A 22,558-nucleotide genomic window follows, 5' to 3' on the forward strand; every position below is an offset into this window, starting at 1 on the left:
CTGCGCGCTGGGAGCCGGGCCGGGCTGTGCGCGCCTATGCTGCGCGCCGGGCTGCTCCCCTGCACCCTGGGCCGCTCCCGCGGGGCCGTGCGGGGCTGCTGCTGCGCGCCCCGCGGCTGGGCGGGCGCGGCGGGCGGCGGGTCCCGCCTGCGGGCCGCCCTGGGGCTGCCGCCGGGCCAGGGCCACGGCCAGGGCCGGCCCGCGGGGGTGGCGGTGCCGCCGTGCGCCCGGGGGCTGCGCTGCGCGGGTAGGCGGCGGGTCGGGGGTTGGGGCTGGGGCGGATCGGGCCGGGCCGGGCTTGCGGCCGGCCGGCCCCTGCGGCCAGGCCCCGCCGGGCCCTGGTCCCGCGCGGCGGCGGCGGTGGCCCCCTGTGCGCCCCGGCAGGCCTCGCTGTGCGGGCCCGCGGGCGGGAGGGAGGGAGGAGGGGAGGGGTGACAGCCCGGCCGGGCGCTGTGACACCAAACCGGCAGTAGCCGCATTCGGTGCGGTATCGGCCTCCTGCCCGGGCTCTGCTGTGCGGGTGTCGAGGTTGTAGGGGCCTTCTCGTGATGGATGCTTCCTAGTTTCTGTGCCAGTGCATTATGTAGATGGCTTATAGCAGGGCACCCCATAATTAAAGGCAAAGTGCAGTGTGCTGGAAGTAGAAATGTCTTGTCTTTCTTCAGGTAAATTTTATCAACATGCCACAACAGAGGCCTCCCAAGCCACCTTAGCTAGCGTGTCTCCTGTTTTTGCAGTGGTAAGTATGTGCAGGCATTTCCACCACTGAGGGAAGCTTGTGCAAGATGACGGTGCTCTTTTTTTTTGTTTGTTTTTCTTAAAGCATAAGGGCAGATGGATTTGTCTCTCGGAGAACGTCCCTAGTTCTAAATTGTTGGTTTAAGGTATTCTGACTTGAGGACCAGTTATTGTATACAGCGTTCATCAAGATGTTTTTCTAAGATCCAGCATCTGCTGGAAATTCTTTTGCTTTAATTGTGAAGGCAGGTCAGCTCTTAGAAGTGTTGCAGTCAGAAGGTTTCTTGTTAAGCTTATCAAGGCTTGCTAATGCCTTTTAGAAATATTATTCCTGTGTCTTGGTAGTTGCAGTTCTAATCAAACATAGGATTTGGGGAAAAACAAGCTCTCTATATATTCTTTTTTAAAATTAGTCTGAAAGCCATTTGCCAACTGCTTGATTGACAATTATTAGTGCATATGAGGGAAGGTAAGGCCTCCTTGTTGAGAACAAAAAGCAGTCATTCTGCAACAAGGTGCCTGCAGCTAGGTCTGTGTGGACATGTAACCCCTGTTGCAGCTCTACTGGAATGTATGCGTAGGTATGTTTAATTCACAGAAAGTTATTTTTAAAGCCAGTAATACGGAATTAAGCTACATGGTTTATGAGCAAAACAGCAAACTTTCTCATTAAACCAGACATTGCAGTTTTTGCAGTAAAATAATTTTACTAGGAGATACAAGTGTTAAATGAATAATCTGAATGACAAGTGCTAAGACAAGGATTTAGGTGCAGGTTACTAGCTGAATAGCATGTTAATGCAGTACTTGACATGGGCACAAGGCCTAACTACCCAATTTGTAGTACTCTTCTTAAATTTTATTTGTAAATTTTTCAGATTGCTCCAGAGGAAACACCAAAATTTGTAATCCAAAATGTAAGATACCCTGCTGATCTCTTCTCCCTGGTATCCAGTGATAGGACGCATGGGAATGGTTCAAAGCTGTGCAGGGGAGGTTAGACTGGGCACAAGGAAGCATTTCTTTGTCAAGAGGGTGCTCAAACCCTGGCACAGGCTTCCTAGAGAGGGGGTCCATACCCCGTGCCGGTCAGTGTTGAGGCATTTGGACAACGCCCTTATTAACATGCCTTAACCTTTGGTCAGCCCTGAAGGGGTCAGGCAGTTGGACTAGATGATCATTGTAGGTCCCTTCCAACTGAAATAGTCTATTTTATTTTATTCTATTCTAAGTCTGATCCTCTGTAAATCAACTCCTTCCCAAGATTTACGTAGGAACGTGGTCATGCAGATGACACTGGTTTTGTTTGGTGTGTATACAAACACAGTGAAACACACAGCAATTTGGTGCAATATTTTTCTTAACTGGGTTGAACTGTGAAAAGAGGGCATAAAAAGTTGCTTTTTCTTCATAACGTATTTTCCATTTGACTTCTAGGCGAATGCAAACAATTTTAGAAATTGATTTCTTGCTTTATAGTAGTTCTGTGAAAAAAATATTTTTTTTCCATTCCTTTAGATGAAGCTTGACAAAGAGGGAAATACTACCTATTTTGGTGAGTTTTCATTGCAGTTTTGTTTGGTTGGTTTTTGTTTGTCTTTTTTTCCTTGTCCAGTACAGAAAAGCCCAATTGGGAATCTACATGGAGTAGAAAATTATATTTGTGATACTTCACTGTGTTTATTTGGGATGTTGCAACATTTCCTCTGTTTTGCTGCCTTCTATTGTTCTTCATAGCATCTTTTTTGTTACAATTTTTGTATATTTTTAAGTAATATTTTGAAAATAACGTATACCATCTCTCAAATGAAGGTCACTTTTACTTTTGTCTTTTCCCTTTTTGACCAGCATGCTACTTTCCCTGCCTTCTATTTCCCATCCTGTAGAATTACGTGTGCTTTCTCCAATGAGTCACTTCATTTCTGACGTGAAATTAATTGTCATGGCCAACTTTTGCACTTAATATCTAGAATTTTTCTCTTTTCACTCAAGATACAATCTTCTAAACTTCGTAAAAAATAAATTACATTGAGGAATCAATGGGAGGAAAACTGTCTTAAAGATAGTACAGCTTTTTTTTCTTTTGTGGGACTTAGTAACGCACTAAAATGTAATTTCAGAACATATATGCTTGTCCCTTAAATGTCTTAATCTAAGAATCTTTTTATGATAGAAAAGAAGAAAACAGACTTGTACCAGGAATTGGGTCTTCAAGCTCGAGATCTAAGATTTCAACACCTAATGAGCATTGCAACTAGGAACAACAGGATCATCATGAGAATGGAGGTAATGGTTTCCCTATAGCTGAGTGTAAACTTGAACCATGTCTTATCCTTGCACTTGCATTTTCTTGCATGGTTCTTTTAATACTAGCTTTCTATGACATGCAATCCAGCAGTAAATGTGTCTTTGGAACTCTACCTAGCAATCAGAGGTACGGGTTTACCAACAGTACATATTGATGACCATTTTACTAGCTGAGCACAGGAGAGACATTACTAACATTGTCACAGAAGTAAAGGCTTATGAGGAGCCTCTTCTCAATCATACCACCAGTAGCACAGTGCTGCGTCTGAACCATGGGGAATCCACTAGTTTGCAGTTAGCATGAGATTCTGTTATTTTCCTGCCTGAAAAGACATTTGAAGAGTGGCTTTATCAAAGCCTAAATTATCAAATGCATGAGTTACGAGAAATCTTCAGAGAATTTTTTTTCAGACTCCTGCATGTACTGTCTTTTTCAGTTCTTGAAGGCTGTCATAACACCAGAGTTTCTTCTGATACTAGATTATCGTAATTTAAATCTGGAACACTGGCTCTTCGATGAACTAGCATCTCAGCTGGCTGGGGAAGGTCAACTAGTTACATATTCCCTGCCCTTTGAATTCCGAGCCATAGAAGCAATCCTGCAGTACCGGGTGAGCTATCTCATTTTTCAATTATTTTGGAAGTTCTTGCTTCATAGAAAGGACACTATGATTTTATTCTTGTGTTAATATTTATACATACACATTTGTATATGTATTCCACACTTACTGTAGGAGCTCTTTTTTTGTTTTGGCTTTTTTTGCTTTAGTTTTTATGGTTTTGTGTGTATGTGTGTTTCCATTCCCTTCCCAAGAAAGTGCTAATTGGATGCAATGGCTTCACCATCATTTGGACAATTAAAAAACAAGTCAGAGTACCTTTCTAAAGACATGCTGTAGCTGAAATGGAAGTCACACAAAAGCGCTGAGGTTTTTGACCTCTTGGGCAGGAGTCAGATAATGATTTCTAGCTATCCTTAAAAATCTATGCTTGCTAATGCTAATGTGACATTTCTAGACAAATAGGGTTTTGGCTTTATTAGCCTTATTGGTGTGGTTGTCACTGGGTTTCAGTTCAGTGCAAATCACTTTTATAAAATACTGTATTTTGCACTGGCTTTATCTTGTAAGTGGTATCCCTATAGCAAGTATTTCCCGGGCACTGGAAAGCAGATTGTGTTAACTGCCTGTTACTGTGAATTCTGTGTTCAGAGACAGGAGTCAGTTGCCCAAGTCATTCTAAAGGGATTGTTTTAATTCTTATGAAGGATCATGTTGTTATCTAGATCAGCAAACTGCAGGGGAGACTTAACACTTTGCAGCCTCAGATCCTTCAGACACTGGAAGCTCTAGTGGACCCCAAGCTTTTGTCTGTGGATAGGAGTAAACTACACATTCTCCTGCAAAATGGCAAGAGGTAAATAAGAGTAAGCTGTGAAGAGACTAGAAGATGACCGTAGAAAATTATGTGCAATGAAATGTTAGAAAAATGGTATCTAATATTAATTTCCTAGATTAATGTAATGCTGGGTTGTGCATCTTATTTGTAAATACAAAAATCAGTATATGAAATACCTAGTGATACGGGGAAAAACAGAAAAAGAGAAATCTATTCCAAGTTGCCAGAAATACAGTCGAGCTTCTTAAATAGCATCTGACAGAACAAAATAATACCTAAGATAACAAAATAACATAATGAAAATGTTCCCCATAATGTAAAACAAGATGAGCCTTTGGATCTATGCTTTAAGGTTACTAGTACTAATAAAGTGGTAGCTTCACTTATTAGCGTCTCTGATATGACAGTGCAAATATGCACTCGCTACATGCTCACAGAGTGCTTGTTTTTTCTGACTTACAAATATATCAAAAAAGCCACATCTGAATCCCTTTTAGTGTGTGTCTGTAGCTCGCTGGTCCCCAGACAGACCACTGCCACTGCTAAGCGTGTGGCCTGTAGAGAATTTTTGAAAGAGCTCTTAGAACCCTGCAAGTAGTCTTCCCTGGCCACTCTGTCTGGCGAGAGCGCTGGCTGGCAAACTCATTTAGAGATTACCTTTGTGCACTGGTGCCAGTGAGGATTACTTGACCTTTTGCCTGTTCTTTCTTCAGCTTGTCAGAACTGGAAACGGATCTTAAAGTTTTCAAAGAAACAATTCTGGAGATCTTAGATGAAGAAGAATTAATAGAAGAGCTTTGTCTATCTAAATGGACTGATCCACAAGTATTGTATGTATATTTTGAAACCACATACTTTTTTAACAGTGTGTTTTGTTTAAGGAGAACTTGAACACTAAACTAGGTGTTCCCTGCCAAAAAGCAGAAAGAAAAAGACTTTCAAATTTTTTAAAGCCCTAATGCTTGCTGCCTCAGAAATCATTGTATTTGCCATTTTGGAGAGGGACTCCGTTAGCACTAGTAGTATTATGCAGTTTCAAATAGTTCTGGGCATAACAGGCCAGGTCATCTAGTATGTAATGGGATGGGAGCAGGATGGCAGGAGGAGGAAAAGCAAATGTTGTTTTTCAATACAAGTTAATATTTACTGAGAGAATTTTCTTCAGTTTCACCAAAAAAACCAGAGAGGCAGGTTTTAAAGCTTGTCTTGAATCGGTCAGATACCACACTTCCTTTGTTAGAAGTGTTCTGAACACCTTGCTTCTAGCTTTTTGCTCACCAGCAGAACCTGAAGGAAAGAGGCCCTGGAGCAATCTTGTGCACCTGAAGAGCTGCATTTCAGGAAAAATGTACATGCAGAAATAGTCCTATTGCACTCTCAAATTCTGGTGAAAGACAGCACACAGCAGCAGCAGCACTGGTCGCTTTAACAAAAACTAAAAAGCAAAAAGATAATGTATATCAGATCCCAATATATTTTGGGCTGAATTGTATTTAAGTCTTTGGCATACAGACATGTTTTATGTTTAAGCAGATAACAGAAACTACCTTTCAGGGTCCTTTGTGAAGTTGCTGAATAATGCTTTTGCCTAACCACGTTGCATGTGGATATTAATACTGTTCACATAGTAGCATGGCTTTGAAATCAGGAGACAGTTTGTTGTCCTGCAGAGCTTAGTCTAAATGTGCAGCAGAAACTCAGTATTCCAGAATGGGGACGCAGTTTGCATTTCTAATGCATCTGCTGGAGCAGTATGGGGAGGGCTCTGAATTCCAGGCTGCTCCTGAGCCAGAAGCTGGTCTTCGTCCTGGTTTTGCGCACAGCCTTCCTTTGGACTTAATACAAACTGCTGGCAAATCTCTTGGTGCCTCATGGTAGACAATGTGTAGGGAACATCTAGGAAAGATACCAAGGTGACCTTACACTGATGTCAGGAGAAACCTGAAGTCATCCCTTCTTTCAGACACCATTGCACAAGGGTAGGAGAGGTGGTGGGAAGTTGTGTGAGGAGTGCTGGAGCCATGCTACAGGATGCAGTGAGGCAGTCTGTGCACAAGGCACACCAGGAAACACTAGCCACGACAGCATGTTTGCAGGCAGGCTGGCAGCGTGTGGACAGCTGTTTAGGCTCCAGGATTGATGCAGGTGATGTGTAGTATTTGATGAACTCAAGAAGCCTGAGAAGATGTGGAGGAAGCCAGTTAGGCATATAGGTGCCATCAGAGATCATTTGCAGCAGGAATGGTGAGCTGAGCCCAGAAAGACAAGACGAGGCAGACATCATATCTGTGTGAAGGGATGGCAGACTGTTGAAAACTCATGAGACAGATGGAGGCTAGTTAATGAAAGCAAATCAGGTGGCAGTTATTTTCAAGTCCGTATGCCTGTTGTTTCCCTTTGTATATCCACAGAGGAGCTGATGTAAAGATACCCATCAAATAAGACCTTGAGCTGAATTCATAATACAGCAGATAGTGCTCTAAGGCTTTCAAGTCTGCAGCTCCTTTCATCTGCATGCAATGAAAACCTCAAGGTCCAAAGGGCTGTAAAATCAGCCTAGCTAACTCAAAAGTTTCTGCCCCATAAGAGAGAAACTAGGGGCTCTGTTAAAGGTCCTCAGGGAGCTTACGTGGGTTGATTCTTAAGACATACCATTTATTTTCTTGCAAAACCATTTCAGAGAGGTTCCTTTAATAGTCAGCAATGCCAGGAGGAGATTCTTCAAAAAGTTTAGTCTCTAGAGAAATGAGGTCATACCACAAAAGAAAACATGATTAAGAATCTTCCTGGCTTTGCTGCTAGTTGACAAGCTCTTGTGGATTTCAGGTGCCTCAGCTTTCATCTACACAGTGAACAATCCAGTACACCGCCAGAAACATACATACCTGTTCCAGAGAAGGCTGCTGCACCAGCAGTCAGACCATGAAGTAAGATGAAAGACTCTCAGACTTCACTTAGGAGAGCAGCATCTTCCATTTGATGCTCACTTTTCGGTTGCTTCATGCTCCCAAAACGTTTTGCAGTAATTACTGTGTATAGCTGAAACACCTTACAACTAAACTATTTTAATATACACCCAAAACATCTCCCTCACCATGTAATTGTTTGTGTGTTGACTTTTGGTTATGTTTTATTCTTGGAGTTTTTGACTGCATTGTTACCAGCTTTCACCACCTGAGGGCACCAAGAAATTAAGCATCTCCTTTCAAAATTGTCAGCACTTTACAATAACTTAATATAAAAATTTATAGTAATAAAACTTTATAAATAATATAAAACGTATATAACTTTATAACTTTTTAATATCTGAAAAAGTAAGATTTGTGGTGTCGTGCATGCCTTGAGCACATCAAATGCTAACTGCTCTACTCAAAATAATTGACTGCCTATGCTGATCAGGTGATAGATATAAAACTATGCCTTTTATTTTAAGCTGTTGGTATTGATGGAAGTTCCTCACTGAAAAGATTGGATTTTGAGATCTAGTGTCTAACAGCATTCTTGTTGGCTGTTCCCCACAACTCTTATGTGCCTTATCTTAACACATCAATAATACATTTCTATACAACATGTAGCTAACCATAAAAATATAAATTGTTGCTCGCAGTGAGGAGAGTACATCTGGGATTGACCATGCAGAGGAAATGGAGCTGCTGCTGGAGAACTATTACAGACAAGCAGAAGATCTTGCAAATGAAGCTCGTGAACTCAGAGTACTGATTGATGACTCAGAAAGCATAATCTTTATCAACCTGGACAGGTTAGCTACCCTATCTGTTGGACTGCCAAAAGCTGAGCAGAATTTAATGCTGCCTAGTCTTTCTCAAATCTGCCTACAAGGAAAGCTGGAGAATTCCATCTTCATGAGGGTTTGAATGGACTTGCAGTCACAGCACAAGAAGCTGCATTGCACTTTTCTTATCAGTGAACTGAATCAAGCAAAGCAACAAGACACCCTAATTAGTATGTGTAAAAAAACAAAACAAAACAAAAAAAACCAACCCAAACAAAAACAAAACAAAAAAACTGTCTAGCTAGACATCAGTTTTGCCTAGCAGGAGAAACCAAGCTTCTCCTAGATCCTTCTGGGGAGCTATTCACTAAAGGAAATATCTGCAAATTTAGGGGCAAAATAAAATTCTACTCAGGAAAGTTTACTCTTAATTCAGCAAAACTGAATTATTTAAGAGTCTGGCTAGGCTACTCAGGTGTTCAGTACAAGTTGCATTATCACTGTATGGAGTGATACAAGAATTAATAACTTTGGAGTGAGTATCTTCTCTTTCTCTGTATGCTACAGTTTTCACTACTAGTCAGCTTTCTTACTGAAAAATAATTGTAGCCTGCATTTGCAAGCACATGCCACTCTGAGGTCAGTGTTTAATACTTTCTCCTCTTTACTGGGGAGTTAATCTGTAGAAGCAATTGGTGGATGCTGCATCAGGAAACCACAAAAATTCTTTTGGGAAATACTTGAATATGGAATTCTCCAAAACAGGCTCAAGTTTATAGTCTGCAGCATTTACCGACTCTACTTCTTTGTAAGTATATTTATTTGCAAGGTAACAGTAAATTTTTGTTTCTTGTGAATATGGACATATAAATTCCAGCCAGTTAGTGGTGAGAGAACACAAATTTCCCTGGAAATTTACTGTTACTCTGTATATACACCTCTAAGAAGTGAGCGATGCTGAAAAGTCTGATGATGATGAAGCAGAACCTGGTGCCTTGGAGGTATCCTGATGCAGCAATTCCAGAATGATAGCCTCTTTATACTGTTGTTTCACGAGCTTTGTCACTGGGTTGCCTAATTCCAGCATGACTTCCTCTCTTTCACTATTTGGTTTTAGTGCATGCTGTATGGAATTTGAGAATTTAGGCAGCAAATCAGCTTTTGGGTTCCCCTTACAGATGTTTCTCCCTTCTTTAGCCACCGTAATGTGATGATGAGACTGAACTTGCAGCTGACTATGGGGACTTTCTCTCTGTCTCTCTTTGGACTCATAGGAGTTGCATTTGGTATGAACTTGGAGTCGTCTCTTGAAGAGGTAAGGAACGAGTGCTGCTTTTATCAGTGACATAAAACATGGGCCCTACTCTTACAGTGCATTTTATATTCAGTAGAACTTCATTCTTTCCATAGGTAAAGCTCCGGATTTATATTAGTATGTGAACATAATTTAGTCCAGTGATTCATGTGTTCATGCAGTCACTTTTTTTGTAAGCAAATTACTGTATGGCTAACTGCACAGTATTGTAGCCTTTTTTCTATGTAATGTCCATGGAAAAGAAATGGGAAGACAAATTTATGGTTGTATAAGGTCTGACTATAAAGTAGTATTAAGGTTTCTTTAATGATCATCTATTCTTCTGAAAAGACTAGCTTTGTCTTCCAGATACAAGGGTATCTGTCAAGCAGCCAGGGCATTTCCAGAGGAAATAATCTGTGTCAATTACATGTTTATATCTAGTCTGGGGGGGCTGGGAGGGAGTACGGGGTGGGGGGTGGGGGTGTGTACAAATTTACAATTGCACATGCTATCTTTAAAACAACAACAAAAAACCCCAAAACAAACAAAAGACTTCTTCCTTTCCAAATCCATTAGATAGGAAGCGCTGAATTTCCAGACTTCCCGATGAAGGAAGGAAAACTGCATGGGACAGTAACAGAATACACTAGGGTGATTCCTAAATAAAATGCTTTGCTATGAAACAGCCCTTTTCCCAAGGTAGGGCTTGTCTGTTGATGATAGAGAGTTTACCACTTCCTCCCATAAAGGAGGAGAACGCTGGTGGGGAGTGAGAGATTATCTTTGGATAATCCCTTTTCTGAAGAGAGAGTTGCATGACTAATGGGAACGTTCTGTCAGTAGGACCCCAGAATATTTTGGCTGGTGACGGGGATTATGTTTCTGGGAAGCGGTCTGATATGGCGACGCTTGCTTTCCTTCCTTGGGCGGCACCTAGAACCTCCACTACCTCCTCACGTACGTATGGCTGGCTAGGGTTTCTGCTTCAGACTCTGCACGTACAGTCCATTTCTAAATCAGGAGATAAGCTGTTGTAGAGGGGTAGGCCACTGAGCATGGGGGAATTCAGCTCAGTGTCTAATCCTTGACAAGGAGAAGGTTCTCCCTAGCTGGATTTGAATGAGGTGGGAAGCCCCAGCGCTGGCAAAGATACACTTGAGCAGTAAGATACTGCTCACTGTTGCCAGAAGCGAAGGAAGCTGCAGGCTGTTCCTTGAGACATGCTGTATTTACTTTCACCTGGCAGCCCAAGGGAAGCTGAGGCTAATGGTAGAAGCAGCCCTCATCTGCCTTCTCAGCTGCTGCAGCAGTCTGTTCATAGTGAGGGACATAATGGATGCTGCCCTCCTCCTCCCACCCACATACTAACTCTGCATCTATAGTCCCTGTCTTTTAAAAGTGAAGATAAAGATAAAAGGACGATGAGGGCAGGTACTTGCTGTAACATCTCTCTGGAGAATGATGCCATGGTTGTGATGTCCTGACTCCCAGTCCGAAGTTTGTAATAGCTCCTCAGGTGCACACCAGCTGTCTTTGCCATTGATACTGATGGCATCGTAGAGCCCTATCGTAGCAAGCTGTATGAAGATTTCCAAGGAGACCATCTTCACATTAGCAAGATGTTGTGTGGGTCATTTTCCCTGTTGACTACCCTCCTGCCAAAGCTTATGGGACTGTATTGTCTACCTCTATTCTGCACTCTGATATTTATAACAGGGAAGTATGAGTGGATTCAAAAGTTAAGTTTCTACAAGTGGCAAAAGAAAGGGAGACCCAGATAAACTCCCCTTCTTCCGTCCCCTCCCTTGCCACTAAGAGGCAAATGGAAGTAGTTTGTTGTGGATTGTTGAGTATGGCTACAATTAACTGGATTATCCTCAAGTGTTGCTCAAAACCAACTCCAGCACATACTGACTCTGGCTTGGAGAAATGTACTGAAAGGGATTAGGGAGGGAGAAGCCAGAAACAGTGTTCTGAAAATAAGAGGAGAAAAATCAGGGTTCAGGCCTCTGTGAAGCTCTGTTTCCTTCTGCTGCATATAGAGCAGCTTCTCATGTAATCACAGGCTATTTTGTATCTTGCTTAGGTTCCTGCAGTTTTGAAAAAATCCCAACCAGCAGCTGGAAGAGTGGAGATGAAGAACAACCTTAAAGCAGAAACATTTGGGCTGAGCAGAAGCACATTAACAAACCAATAGGAACAGCAGGAATGAAGAGACTTCTGTTGTTACAGGGTGGACTTTGGACACTTTCCTTGCATTTGTTCTTCCTGACTGAAAACTGCAAGAATTTCTAAACTTGCTAATTTATTATATATTTTGTGCCAAAAACCTATGGTGAGATTTTAGTGCTCACACACAAAAGGAGAGAAACACAAGGGAAAACAGCAGCATGCTTTCCACTTTAGTCTCACCACCACCCCACATATGTTCCATTCGTTTTCTGTATCACATACATGTACTTATTTTTTGGGCATTCTCATTTCAAGTGTTTCTGCCAAATAGTTCTTCACATAATGGTCTTTCTTAAAGAGAACAGTATTTTCAGCTTAAAGGATGACAGCAGTCAGCATTCATCAGTGATCCTGGTTCTGAGCTGCAGATTTAGGAATCTGACTTCAAATGTCAAAGAAAAATCCACCCCAAAAGTGGCCTTTTTAATGGATTTTTTTAAGGCCCTATTTAATTGCAGAGATCAGATTTTCCAAAGTAAAAAGCATACTTGCATCTCTTGTGAAGCATAACCTCTAAATTGACAGTAACCAGAAATAATAGTTTCCCTTATTTTAAGCGAGCAATAACAGGCTTTGAAATGTAGCTACTTATCTTGGGTGATCCTTAACAATTAATTAGGCTTAAAATGTATGCAGTTTTGGTAACAGGAAAAGCAGGCCTATTGATAATGCACACTTGTGCTTGCCATCTGCCACTATTTCAACACGCATTGATACAGCTGCAGTTTAACAACTCCTCATGTTGTCGTAAGGACTGATTCAAATGCTGGTAAAAATCAACAGACTAGTTGTTGGTTTCTCTTAAGCTGGCCTCTGCTGTCTCTTTTCTCTCCAAAAAGACAAGATAAAGCATGGACTAGCCTGCACCACAGTAAGTAGCCAGGTTAGTAAAGGGTGTGGAAGCCTGGTGTCCTGTGATGGAGTGAAGGAGGGAGTAAAATTCTTATGCCCACTATTTGTGTTTTTTCTTAGGACTTCTCTGAACTGTGAGGGTGTACTTCTCCACTGATTTCTCTCAGTCTGTGGAGGGAGCATGAAATCCTTCCAGATCAGGTCACAAACTGTCTGTTTCTTGTTTGGGGTGTTTTAACCTCTGTAACATACAGCGAGTAGCTCCTTAGCTGCCACCAGATAAATTGCTGTACTGGCAGGGGTTGAAAAGACAATAACTGTAGCTGTGAACATTTTTACTCAGGACTAACGAGTCAAAAATGGACGTAAAAAGGTACATAAAATTATGCAGGCCTGTGATCCTAGTTCAGATAAAATTGGTTGTATGTAATTATTTTCAAACAGTTGTTCTTGCTCTGTATGTGACTTCAACTACAGCTATAAAAGGCAAGAGAAGGTGAGAAAATTAATGGGGTTTGTAATGTTTTTGAGTTTTTTAGCTGAATTTTTTGCAGCCTTTTTGCATAGCAGGTAGAGATGTAAAAAACCTCTAAACTGAGCAATCTAGTGGAAAGACAATGGCTCACATACCCTGGCTGATAAACCCCAGAAAAGCCCAGTGCGTGAAGGGATAGTGATGCTGATGTTTTCAACCAAGTTGTAGTTGCATTAGGCCAGGACTGAAATGTGTTGGTGCAGCTGTTTGGGAAGCTTTCACATAAGCTTTCCAAGCTCTGTCTTTTGTGCAGAGAGGCTTCTGTGAACTGTATTGACTCCTTTTCCTGTACATAACTGCCTGAAAGCACAATAAAAGCACTGAGAGAAAGACACCTCTTTTACAAGACTGCCTCTCTCTCTACAGACATACACAAATGTTTAATGGTTTTCTTACAATTAAAGTAATCAAAATGCATTCATATGCAATAAAATTACTCTGAGATCATACATAGAAAAAACCAAAGCCAGTGGAGGCTGTATGTTCAGAATGGAATTGCTACAGAACATACTAGTTTCATCAATCTTCATTTAAAAAGGAAAACTTTTTATTCTGCCCTTATAAATACACTGCTCGTTTTGCCTTACACCACAGTTCACAGATTCGTAAGGTAAGTACTGTGTATCCAGTTCCATCCAGTTACTTCTTTCATAAAGTTCAGATTTTAAGCTTTTTTTTTTTTTTAAAGTGTTCTGCTATTTGGGCAAGTAAAGTCCATAAAATAGATGTCAGAACACATTATACATGAAGCTAATATTCACCTTGCCTTTTTTATTTTTTCAAAACAACCTCCCTGAGAGAGATGATTCCTAAGAAGGTAAGGTGAGGTGTGTCATCTTGGAGTATGACTTTTAGAATTCTGTGCTATTCCACTGACTTGTGTTATTTAAAATAAAAATAATGCTTTCTGTTTGTGAAGGAGGCAAGAGAGAAAATACATATACATTGTTTCTACAGACTAGTGTTGGTAATAATAGCATCACATCTTGCTGCTCAAGTTGTTTAATAGATAACTGATGCACACTCTTTTAAACCTGCATCATACAAAATTAGCGTTAATTAGTTGAAGACAGTACTGTTAACAATAAAAGCTGTTAACAATTCTAAGTTACTATGGTCATGGAATTGTACATGGAAACACAAAGAAAGGGTGTCAGAGTAGTCTCAGCCATGAGTGTGAAAGCAAAAGCATTTCCTAAAACTTAATCAGTTTTGCTTGCGCTTTTCTCCCTGGGAGATCCCAGCTGTTCTACAGCCTGAATGCAGGCCTCAAGACTTGCTAGAGACAGAGGCAGTCCTTTTGACTGGCACCTGCCTTTCTGTCTGGCTTTAGAGGTGCCCCTCCTCCATGCTTATTATTTTGACAGCAACTTTTGATACCTTAGAATCCCTGTTTGTATTACAGTATACAAGGTATTGTAAATTATGTGCCATTCTTTCCTGGTTTTGTCAAGAGAATACTCAAATCTGACCAGTAAAGAAGGTGACCACTGAACTTTCCTTACACAGCCAAATATTACTACCAAAATCTAGCCTTCCGCTCATTTCAGCTTCTAAAAGGGTTTCAGACCAGCTTTGCTTGTTCTAGGTTAAGTGATGCTACTGCTCACAACAGAATTAATTTGTGCTTTTATGTGACTGACATAGTTTTGGTTGGTTGGTTTGTAAGTCAAACCACCATGAATGCTCATATTCCCCTTCACTTAAAAACAGTGACCATCCCTCCCTGAACACTATCTAGGACCCTGTGTAGCTCTCTGGGACATCTATCTATCAAAAGTTTGCTGTCATGTGGTCTGTTGGTTTGTATGGGTTAAGGAAAGTATCACAGATACTACGGAGATTCTTCACTAGAAGACCAGCTGTGCCCTGGTCTTAAAGGCTACATGAACTTTTAGAGCAAGTAGACAAAAAGCCTTCCACCAAGTCGAGCTTTCGCTGAACTCCTCTCTGCTGCCACTACAACTTCTTTCTGCAGAGAGACAGAACAAAGGTTAGTGAAATGCAACTGCAGGTGCCAACTGCCTGGATTCCCTAATGGAAACCAGATTCTGTCCGTGCCATTAGTTTCATACAGAAATGTGATGAGGAGAAACGAGAGAGCAACCCACCTCATCAGAACAGCAGTTAACAAAACGATTTGGCAAACAGACTTTATTTCATTTGGGGAACTGGAAGAAGCTGGAACCAGTCAAATAAATCTCTTGCCAGTGTAAACTATTTCTCAGGGGTAAGATCAATACAGGTGAAGCTAAAGTGTGGACTGGATTGGTGCCATAGCAAAGGAACACAACTGCTTGGAGAACAGCCTCACTGGCACTCATGCAGAAACCATCACCAATGCCTTTGTTTCGGGTGTTGGATTATGCACCCTAACCTGGTTTAGAAGCTTTTACATTTCCAGGTGTTTCTCCATTGCATTTTAACAGCAAGAAGTCAAACACCGTTGGTTAAAGACCTCCTCCTGCACACCTCCTCAGTACTGAGGCTTTCTCAGTACTCACACAGGTTATGTCAGAGTAAGCAGAACATTGGACTCCCCTAGGCTGAACAAGCACTAAGTAACCTTCAAGCTGAAAAAAGGTTCCTCAGTGCATCATACAAACATAGGGATTGACTTTTGGTAAAAATAACGGGCATCTGTGGGAAACAAACAAACAGGTACACAAACGCATCCAGAATCATTCTGGTAAGAACTGGGCCTCTCTATGCTTGGAAATACTTGACATATGAACAGCATTCACTGCAAGTGATAGCTAGGACAGCGAGCCTGTAAATATTAAATGAGAGGGGGTGGTTTGGTGCCGGGTTTACCCCATAGCTGAGCATCCACTTTGCATACAGGTTGGCATGATCAGTAAAGCCAGCTGGCACCTACACTTGATTTACCATGCAACCCTTCAGCAAACTCCTAAGTAGTTTAGACCTGAGGCCTTTTTAAAGTGATCTCTTTCAGTTCAGGTATCGGGTGCCAAAGTTTTGACAACTCCATAGTTCATCCACCTATAAAATGGTTTTAATTATCAGTTCAGAGAATGACTTAAATGAAAACTTAATTAAATATGTAAAGCACTTAAGACTTCTGCAAATGAGTAAGATACATATGTGAGGTGTTGGCTATTATATGCAACTGAGGTAGAAAGATGTTATGAAGCAACCGACAACAGTAATTTTTCTCACCTTTCTTTCAGATTTCACAGTGATAATGGAACTCCCAAATCTTGATAGTTTCTGTAAAATAACATTGCTTGTTATAATGCTGATGATAGTTTTTTTTAAAGTGGGACTTTTTAATTTCTCTCAGTACTTTTGTTTTCTGGTTACTTACCTCAGGAGAAATAAGAACATACTGTGCCTGAAGAAGAAGAAAAAGAGAAAGTAAAAAGTCAGTGGAGAGAACCACACTAAGAGAGCAGAAGCCCAGTGCAATAACCCTGGCTCCTAAACAGCAAAGTAATGCAAGAACAAACAGGAGGAGACAAACCCCACAGATTCAGAAACATAAGTGACCTTCTGTTTTCTGAAACCAGGTCAGAATGCATCAGATATATGCACTGGATGTAATTCATTAGCTGTCATTATGACCTTATGTCCTGATTTAACTTTTGTGTTTTCTTACCCAGTCCTCAGGACAGGGAGATACCCATGATTTGCAGTGGCCTGTCACGTTCCCTGAGGATGCCTGCTTTCCATTGTAAATGTAAACACGGCCAGCTGCCCCACCAAACAGTATTGTGGAGATATCGTTAGTTCGCAGTGGGGATGTCACAATCATTTCATCTGCAAATATTACAAGGATGACACAACACATCAGAAGTGAAATAATGCTAAACCAAAACACAAGAGAGTTGGCATTCACATACTTCTAGATGCCACAATTCCTATTAATGATGACAGATAAAATGTTTCAATTTCTGACTAAGTTGCTTGGGATTTTAGAGATGCCTCCCCACAAGGCACGATGGAATACTTGTACAAGTCAATCGAAGAAGCAGACTGTATTTAGCACTTGTATGAATACGTAGGTGACCAGTCTTCCTACCGGCAAAAGTAAAACATTTCACCTCTGATCTAGATTCAATCAAGCTTTACCTAGCCCATCATTATCCAGGTCACTTAAGTATACATCTCCTCCAAAGCGAGAAAACATCCTGTCCCCACTGAATGTGCTGAGCAAAGAAGGCTTGGTGCTGTCTGTCAGATCGTATACCAGAGCCAGTCCAGCCTGGTGCAGCACTGAGGATATAAATGAAATCCTAGACAGGCTATCTGGAAAAAAAAGAAGTAACAGAAGTTGAGCATCAGACATAGGAACTTAGGTTTAGTACTTGACAGCAGATAATACTGGCATTACATAACATGGACAAAATTAATATAATTTATGAATAAGATCAAACATTATATGGCATTAACACTAATTAGCATAAAAACAATCTCTTAGCAATAGTAGCAGGGGAAAAATGCATTCAAGTTAAAGATAGAGTTCTACATTTGACTTTCCTAATTCCTTACTACCCACTGCCAGAGTAAGGACAAAATACTGTGTTGTTTTAATTCCAAGAAATATGCAGTCTACGAGCAAATCACTGCTACATAAGTAATGCAAGGTAATAATGCTGCTAAACTAATTTTAAGGAAGGAAAAATCCCATTGAAGCTGAGGCATAGTACAGAGGACTCTACAGGTAAGGCACTTGAAGGTGATTACAGTGATTATTTCTAGGTTTTTTTTTTTTTTCTTAAATTGTGTGGCAATTAAGAGGTCCCTTTTCTAACTTTTAATTTTGTATCTATCCTCTGGCCATATAGAAACAAAATTCCCAAAGCAGAAATGGTTTCCAATTTTCAGAAGCACATACCTGCAGTAGGTGCACCCACCACCAAAACTGCCCTTGTGATCCCAGCCACAGACATCACACCACTGGCCAGAGACAAACCCATTCTTCCCATCGCCTGTTAGATTTTTAAAAGACCTATGTCATTTCTACAGAATGTAATTTTATTTCAAATTATCCATAAGGTCCCATACTATAGAAGGAGCCCTACCTTGTCTCCAGTTACTGCAAACCAGCGCTTTGTGCTTGGTGGGTTATACCCATACACCTTCCCAACACTCTGCCTGACATCCGATGAGAAGGGATTGCAGCTTGAATTACAATGAAAAATACATTTGTATGTAACAACATATTTTTGTACATTCAGCTAGGATTGCTCCTCTTAAAATATTTTCCCCTTTTCGTTTGGAATAACAGTGGCTGCCAAATTCTAGAAATCTATTTTAGTAATTCCCATGCTTGTTCTAACTAGTTACAAGACATTTAGGGCACAGACTTGGTCTGTCTATCTGCTTGTTTGTCACCCAATACATTTTGGTGTTCAATTTGCTTTTAAAAATGCTATCTCAAAGTAAGTACTATCTATAGGATTTTTAGGCACGCTTACCTGTTAGCATTTTTGTGCCCCCTCTCCCCCTCCCAAAGAAAACCCAACAAATTCTTAAGTGTCTCTAAATAACAAAGACCCTCTCTATAAAGGGTCTAAAGACACACACCCCATTTCATGAGGAAGGATGAAGGCATAAAAATATGAATTTAATAAAAATATTCTAAGCAGAACAAAGAGGAAACTTCCTGAAAAGCTGGAAGTCTATTACAAATCTTAACCATTGTACAAGTAGGGCAGAATGGAGGAGAGAGCAAGTTGTCATATACAACACACCCAGCACAACTCTTCCACGTAGGGCTACCAATCAGCAGCAATGTTACATTCTCCAGCTGGCAGCTGTCAAGTGAAAATCCAAACCAAGCATAGTTTTCTTCCCCCTTCACCATCCAGTTGGCACCCTCTACTGACAGAAGTCCTGACAGACCAGAAAAAAAAAAAAGAATTAAAACTTGGTGTATCCTGGCATAGAAAAATCTGTTAGCAATCCTCCACTGATTCATCCTATGACAACAAGTTTCTTTAAGCAAAGTTACACCATCCATGATATGGCACCAGTTATTGCTAACTTCACTTGCTCAGTCTGCAACTGTACTGGCTGGTGAAAGCCTTTATTCAACACAGCCTGCTTCTAAATCCCTGCAATAGCCTACACAAAGTACATGAAATCTATCAGTCAAGCCTGCCCTTAACTAGTGACTCCTTCTTAGGGATAGGACAACATTGAAACTTTATCAGAACCTGTAATTCTTCAAGGGTTGTGGGTGGGGGAGCTTCAAATAATTCTGGCTTTAATTCAAATAGTTCATTCTGTGTTTTGGTTTTGCAAAAATGTCAGTCAGCAGTGTTTTGAAACCCATTTTCCTTGTGGTGTCTAATTTTATATGAATAAGCTACAAAAATTAAGTGTTATTGCAAATCTCAATTACATGATTCTGACAAAGCTCTGAATACCTGCGTATCCTGCCCAACCCCTATTAACTTTATTTAGCTCCATATGTGGCCTTTCCTCCTGCATTCACAACAATCTTCATCACCTGTACTCATTAGCTGTATTCACTTGTAGCATTCCTCTTTAGCCACATGAAGGAGCATACAGAATGATAAAAATTCATCTTTTGAGGTATATTTGCACATTTACAAGGAAGACCAGTGAGTCTGCCCTGGTATCACCAATACACAGTTGAATCCATTGCTTTAGCAATGGATATTGCGCTTGTTGAAAGCATTTAGCAATGCTTTCAACACTGTCTCCCATAATGTTATTGTATCCAGGCTTGGACATGGCAGTCTGGATGGGTGGACAACCAGATGGGAAAAACCTGGTTGAGATGATCACCCTCACAGGGCAGCGGTTAGTGGGTTATACTCTGAATGCCTGTGACAAGTGGAGTGCCTTCAGGGGTCTACCTTTAGACTCATCCTGTTAAATACTTTTATAAATGATCTGCAGAAGGCAACAACATGCCCTTTCATGAAGTTGACAGGAAACTGGGGGGGGGGGGGGCTATCACTTGAGGGCAGTGCTACCATTCAGAGGGACCCAGACAGGCTGGAGGAACAGGCTGACAGGAACCTCATAAAGTTCAGTGAGGACAAATGCAAAGCCCTGCCCCTGGGAAAGGAGATGCCCTTGCAGCAATACAGGCTGGGGACAGACTGGCTGGGGAGCAGCCGTGTGGAAAAGGTCCTGGAGATCCTGGTGGGCAGAGAGCTGAGCATGAGGCTCTGACAGCAGAGATGGCCAACAGCATCCCAGGTTATATAAACAGGAGCACAGCAAAGAGATCGAGAGAAGTGATTACTCCCCCTTTACTCCTCCCCAGGCCACACCTAAACTGAACACATTGTTCAGTTTTGGACCCCACAAAACAGGAAAGATGTTGATAAACTGGAGCAAATTTAGTACAGGGCCCCCAAGATAGTTGGGGGCTGGAGTACTTGTGCTGTGAGCAGAGACTGAGGGACTGGGACTTATTCAGCCTGGAGAAGAGAAGGTTTTGAGTGGATCTAACAGCAGCCTGCCAGTACCTATGAGGAAGTTAACAAGGAGATAAGAGCCAGGCTCTTCCCAGTGTACTGGGGTACTTAATGCCTTCTGTGCCTCTGAGTTCTCTATGCATGGAGGTGGGAGGACAATAGACAATGAGCATAAGCTGAAACAAGAGAGGTTCATACTGACTGTAACAAGACATTTTTTTCCCTATGAGGACAGCCAAGAAGTGGAACAGCTGCCCAGAGTGGCTGTGCAATCTCTATCATTGGAGGTTTTTAAGACCTGACTGGATAAAGCCCTGAGCAATCTAGTCTGACTTCATAGCTGCCCCCTTACTGAGTAGGAGGCTGGACTAGATGCCTCCTGAGATCCCTTCAAACCTGAATTATCCCATGATTAATTAGGAACAAATGAACAGTCACATAAAATATGGGAGGATTATTTTACTCAATAAATATTACCTTGATCACTCCTGTTGAAATAAGAGTAAAATGCAACCACAAATCCTCTCTGCTGCCCACCACCAGGTGCATATGGAGAGCCCACAACCAGATCAGCATTTCCATCCCCATCAACATCAGCTGCCAGGAGGGACCAACCAAGATTACAGTAGGAATACTGCAATAAACAGTTAGTTTAAGCCTGAAATGAAACTGAAACCAGTAATTCCGTAACAAAATAGAGCAATTTACTTCCAAAGAGCTAATTTTGTCTGCTTCTGATCAAATTACCCTCCCACTCCCTGACTTCAATTTTGTTTCCTTTGGGTTTTTTTGGAGGGCTATGCATCCTTCTGTTCACCCTGCTGCCCCCCCTGCACTGGAGTACAAACCAACCCCAGGCAAGCACCTGCTTGCACCATCCCCATCAGTCTAAATTCCCTTGCAATGAGAAGTTTGATTTTAATGTTCTTTTTTTAAGCCCACAAGCCCCTTTCCCCTTTATCTCACCTCGTGCTTGTGTAGCCCTATCTTAGCCTGATCAATATACCTGACAAGTTATGGTAACGTTTGGTTGAGATGCCAAGCCTCTTCCCTCAGTGCCAAAATAGACATACACAGCACCCTAAACAGCAGGAAAAGCAAATAGAGCATGAGAGCATCTGCATGTCAGCACCAAGTATGAAATCCAAGAAAAAGCACAGGGAGTGAAACAGTTCTGCAAGGGCTATTAATACAACTGCATTTTTCCTATCAGAGCCTTCTCATAATACTGTTTTTCCCACCCCAAACTTATGAATACCCATGCTTTAATGGGTACTGCTATAACCAGGCAACAACCTAGAGAAGAACAAAGAAGTACGTTTTCATCATACTGTGGATAAGGAGCAAGGACAGTATACTGTATATTACATTTGTTATACACACCTTCAGGTGGCTCAAATTTTGTTAATTATAATTTAATGCAATGGCATACACAGTGCCAGGCAAGACAGATGCATGCAATTTTCCAAGCTAGTGGGTCTACATAAAAGCATTTAAATTCCTATGTAGGCAGCTAAGTTAGTATCTGAAATTCTGAAGAGTTTTAAGCTTAATGGATGTGGTTTAAACCAAAACATTTCGCCTCTCAGTTTGCACAGGCCAAAAATACTCAGGGACCATTACATGGGCTTATCTGGTAGGCTGCAAATCATTAAGCCTCTGTAACTTGATTATTTTAGCAAGCATATCTGTGTTCATATCACATTTTGGATATCATCTGCCTGTAACAGCAGATGACAAAGGCTCACTGACCCATGAGGTCTGTTCCAGACTCTCTGTTCCTAAATAAAAAGGGTACACTTGTATTTCATGAATGGCTCCTTACATTTCAAGCACATCAGTGCTGCAAAGTTGCAATCTGATTTGGATTTCTAATGCGCAAAAAGGCCACGGAAAGAGAAATACAGATAGCTGTCACTGCTCTAGTCAAAGTACCCACAAAGGTTATAAACGTCTATGTTTAAATTACAATGTCACCTTGAGCAACAACAGAAATTCTCTCTCTCATTTCACTGTTCAAAAAAATATGTATCAATAAAAATGTT

The 22,558-nt window shown here is 41.3% G+C and overlaps 2 protein-coding genes across 3 annotated transcripts in view; one reads left to right on the top strand and one right to left on the bottom strand.

The window, feature by feature from the left end:
• On the top strand, positions 1–13,466 carry MRS2 (magnesium transporter MRS2). 2 transcript variants are annotated; one of them, XR_012041069.1, is made up of 11 exons: positions 1–247; positions 666–739; positions 2,257–2,293; positions 2,912–3,024; positions 3,483–3,656; positions 4,331–4,461; positions 5,157–5,273; positions 8,051–8,203; positions 9,374–9,491; positions 10,314–10,430; positions 11,560–11,580. XR_012041069.1 is itself a non-coding variant. In XM_072853388.1 (11 exons), exons 1-11 carry the CDS (start codon positions 37–39, stop codon positions 11,668–11,670), a joined length of 1,353 nt encoding a protein of 450 aa, XP_072709489.1. In that variant the 5' UTR covers positions 3–36; the 3' UTR covers positions 11,671–13,466. The 2 variants fall into 2 exon arrangements, 1 of the variants encoding a protein (XP_072709489.1); XM_072853388.1 differs by having other exon boundaries at positions 3–247; positions 10,317–10,430; positions 11,560–13,466.
• GPLD1 (glycosylphosphatidylinositol specific phospholipase D1) overlaps positions 13,463–22,558 on the bottom strand; it is a 26,464-nt gene continuing 17,368 nt past the window's right edge. Inside the window, exons 16-25 of the mRNA XM_072853385.1 lie at positions 21,520–21,594; positions 20,991–21,147; positions 18,810–18,951; positions 18,138–18,237; positions 17,951–18,044; positions 17,185–17,361; positions 16,712–16,872; positions 16,421–16,447; positions 16,273–16,323; positions 13,463–15,064 (exon numbers count right to left, since the gene is read on the bottom strand). Of these exons, the coding sequence (XP_072709486.1) occupies positions 14,987–15,064; positions 16,273–16,323; positions 16,421–16,447; positions 16,712–16,872; positions 17,185–17,361; positions 17,951–18,044; positions 18,138–18,237; positions 18,810–18,951; positions 20,991–21,147; positions 21,520–21,594 (1,062 nt within the window). The 3' untranslated portion in view covers positions 13,463–14,986. The remainder of the gene's footprint in view (positions 15,065–16,272; positions 16,324–16,420; positions 16,448–16,711; positions 16,873–17,184; positions 17,362–17,950; positions 18,045–18,137; positions 18,238–18,809; positions 18,952–20,990; positions 21,148–21,519; positions 21,595–22,558) is intronic.

The sequence above is a fragment of the Ciconia boyciana genome, chromosome 2 (genome assembly GCF_034638445.1).
Source record: "Ciconia boyciana chromosome 2, ASM3463844v1, whole genome shotgun sequence".
Taxonomy (NCBI): Eukaryota; Metazoa; Chordata; class Aves; order Ciconiiformes; family Ciconiidae; genus Ciconia; species Ciconia boyciana.

Bases quoted from the DNA above. Each gene is read 5' to 3' on its own strand.
- MRS2 (XM_072853388.1), top strand. From the start codon at position 37: ATGCTGCGCGCCGGGCTGCTCCCCTGCACCCTGGGCCGCTCCCGCGGG. The intron at 3,025-3,482 runs GTAATGGTTTCC...TGTCTTTTTCAG, and splicing joins GGATCATCATGAGAATGGAG to TTCTTGAAGGCTGTCATAAC. The intron at 5,274-8,050 runs GTATGTATATTT...TGTTGCTCGCAG, and splicing joins TGGACTGATCCACAAGTATT to TGAGGAGAGTACATCTGGGA.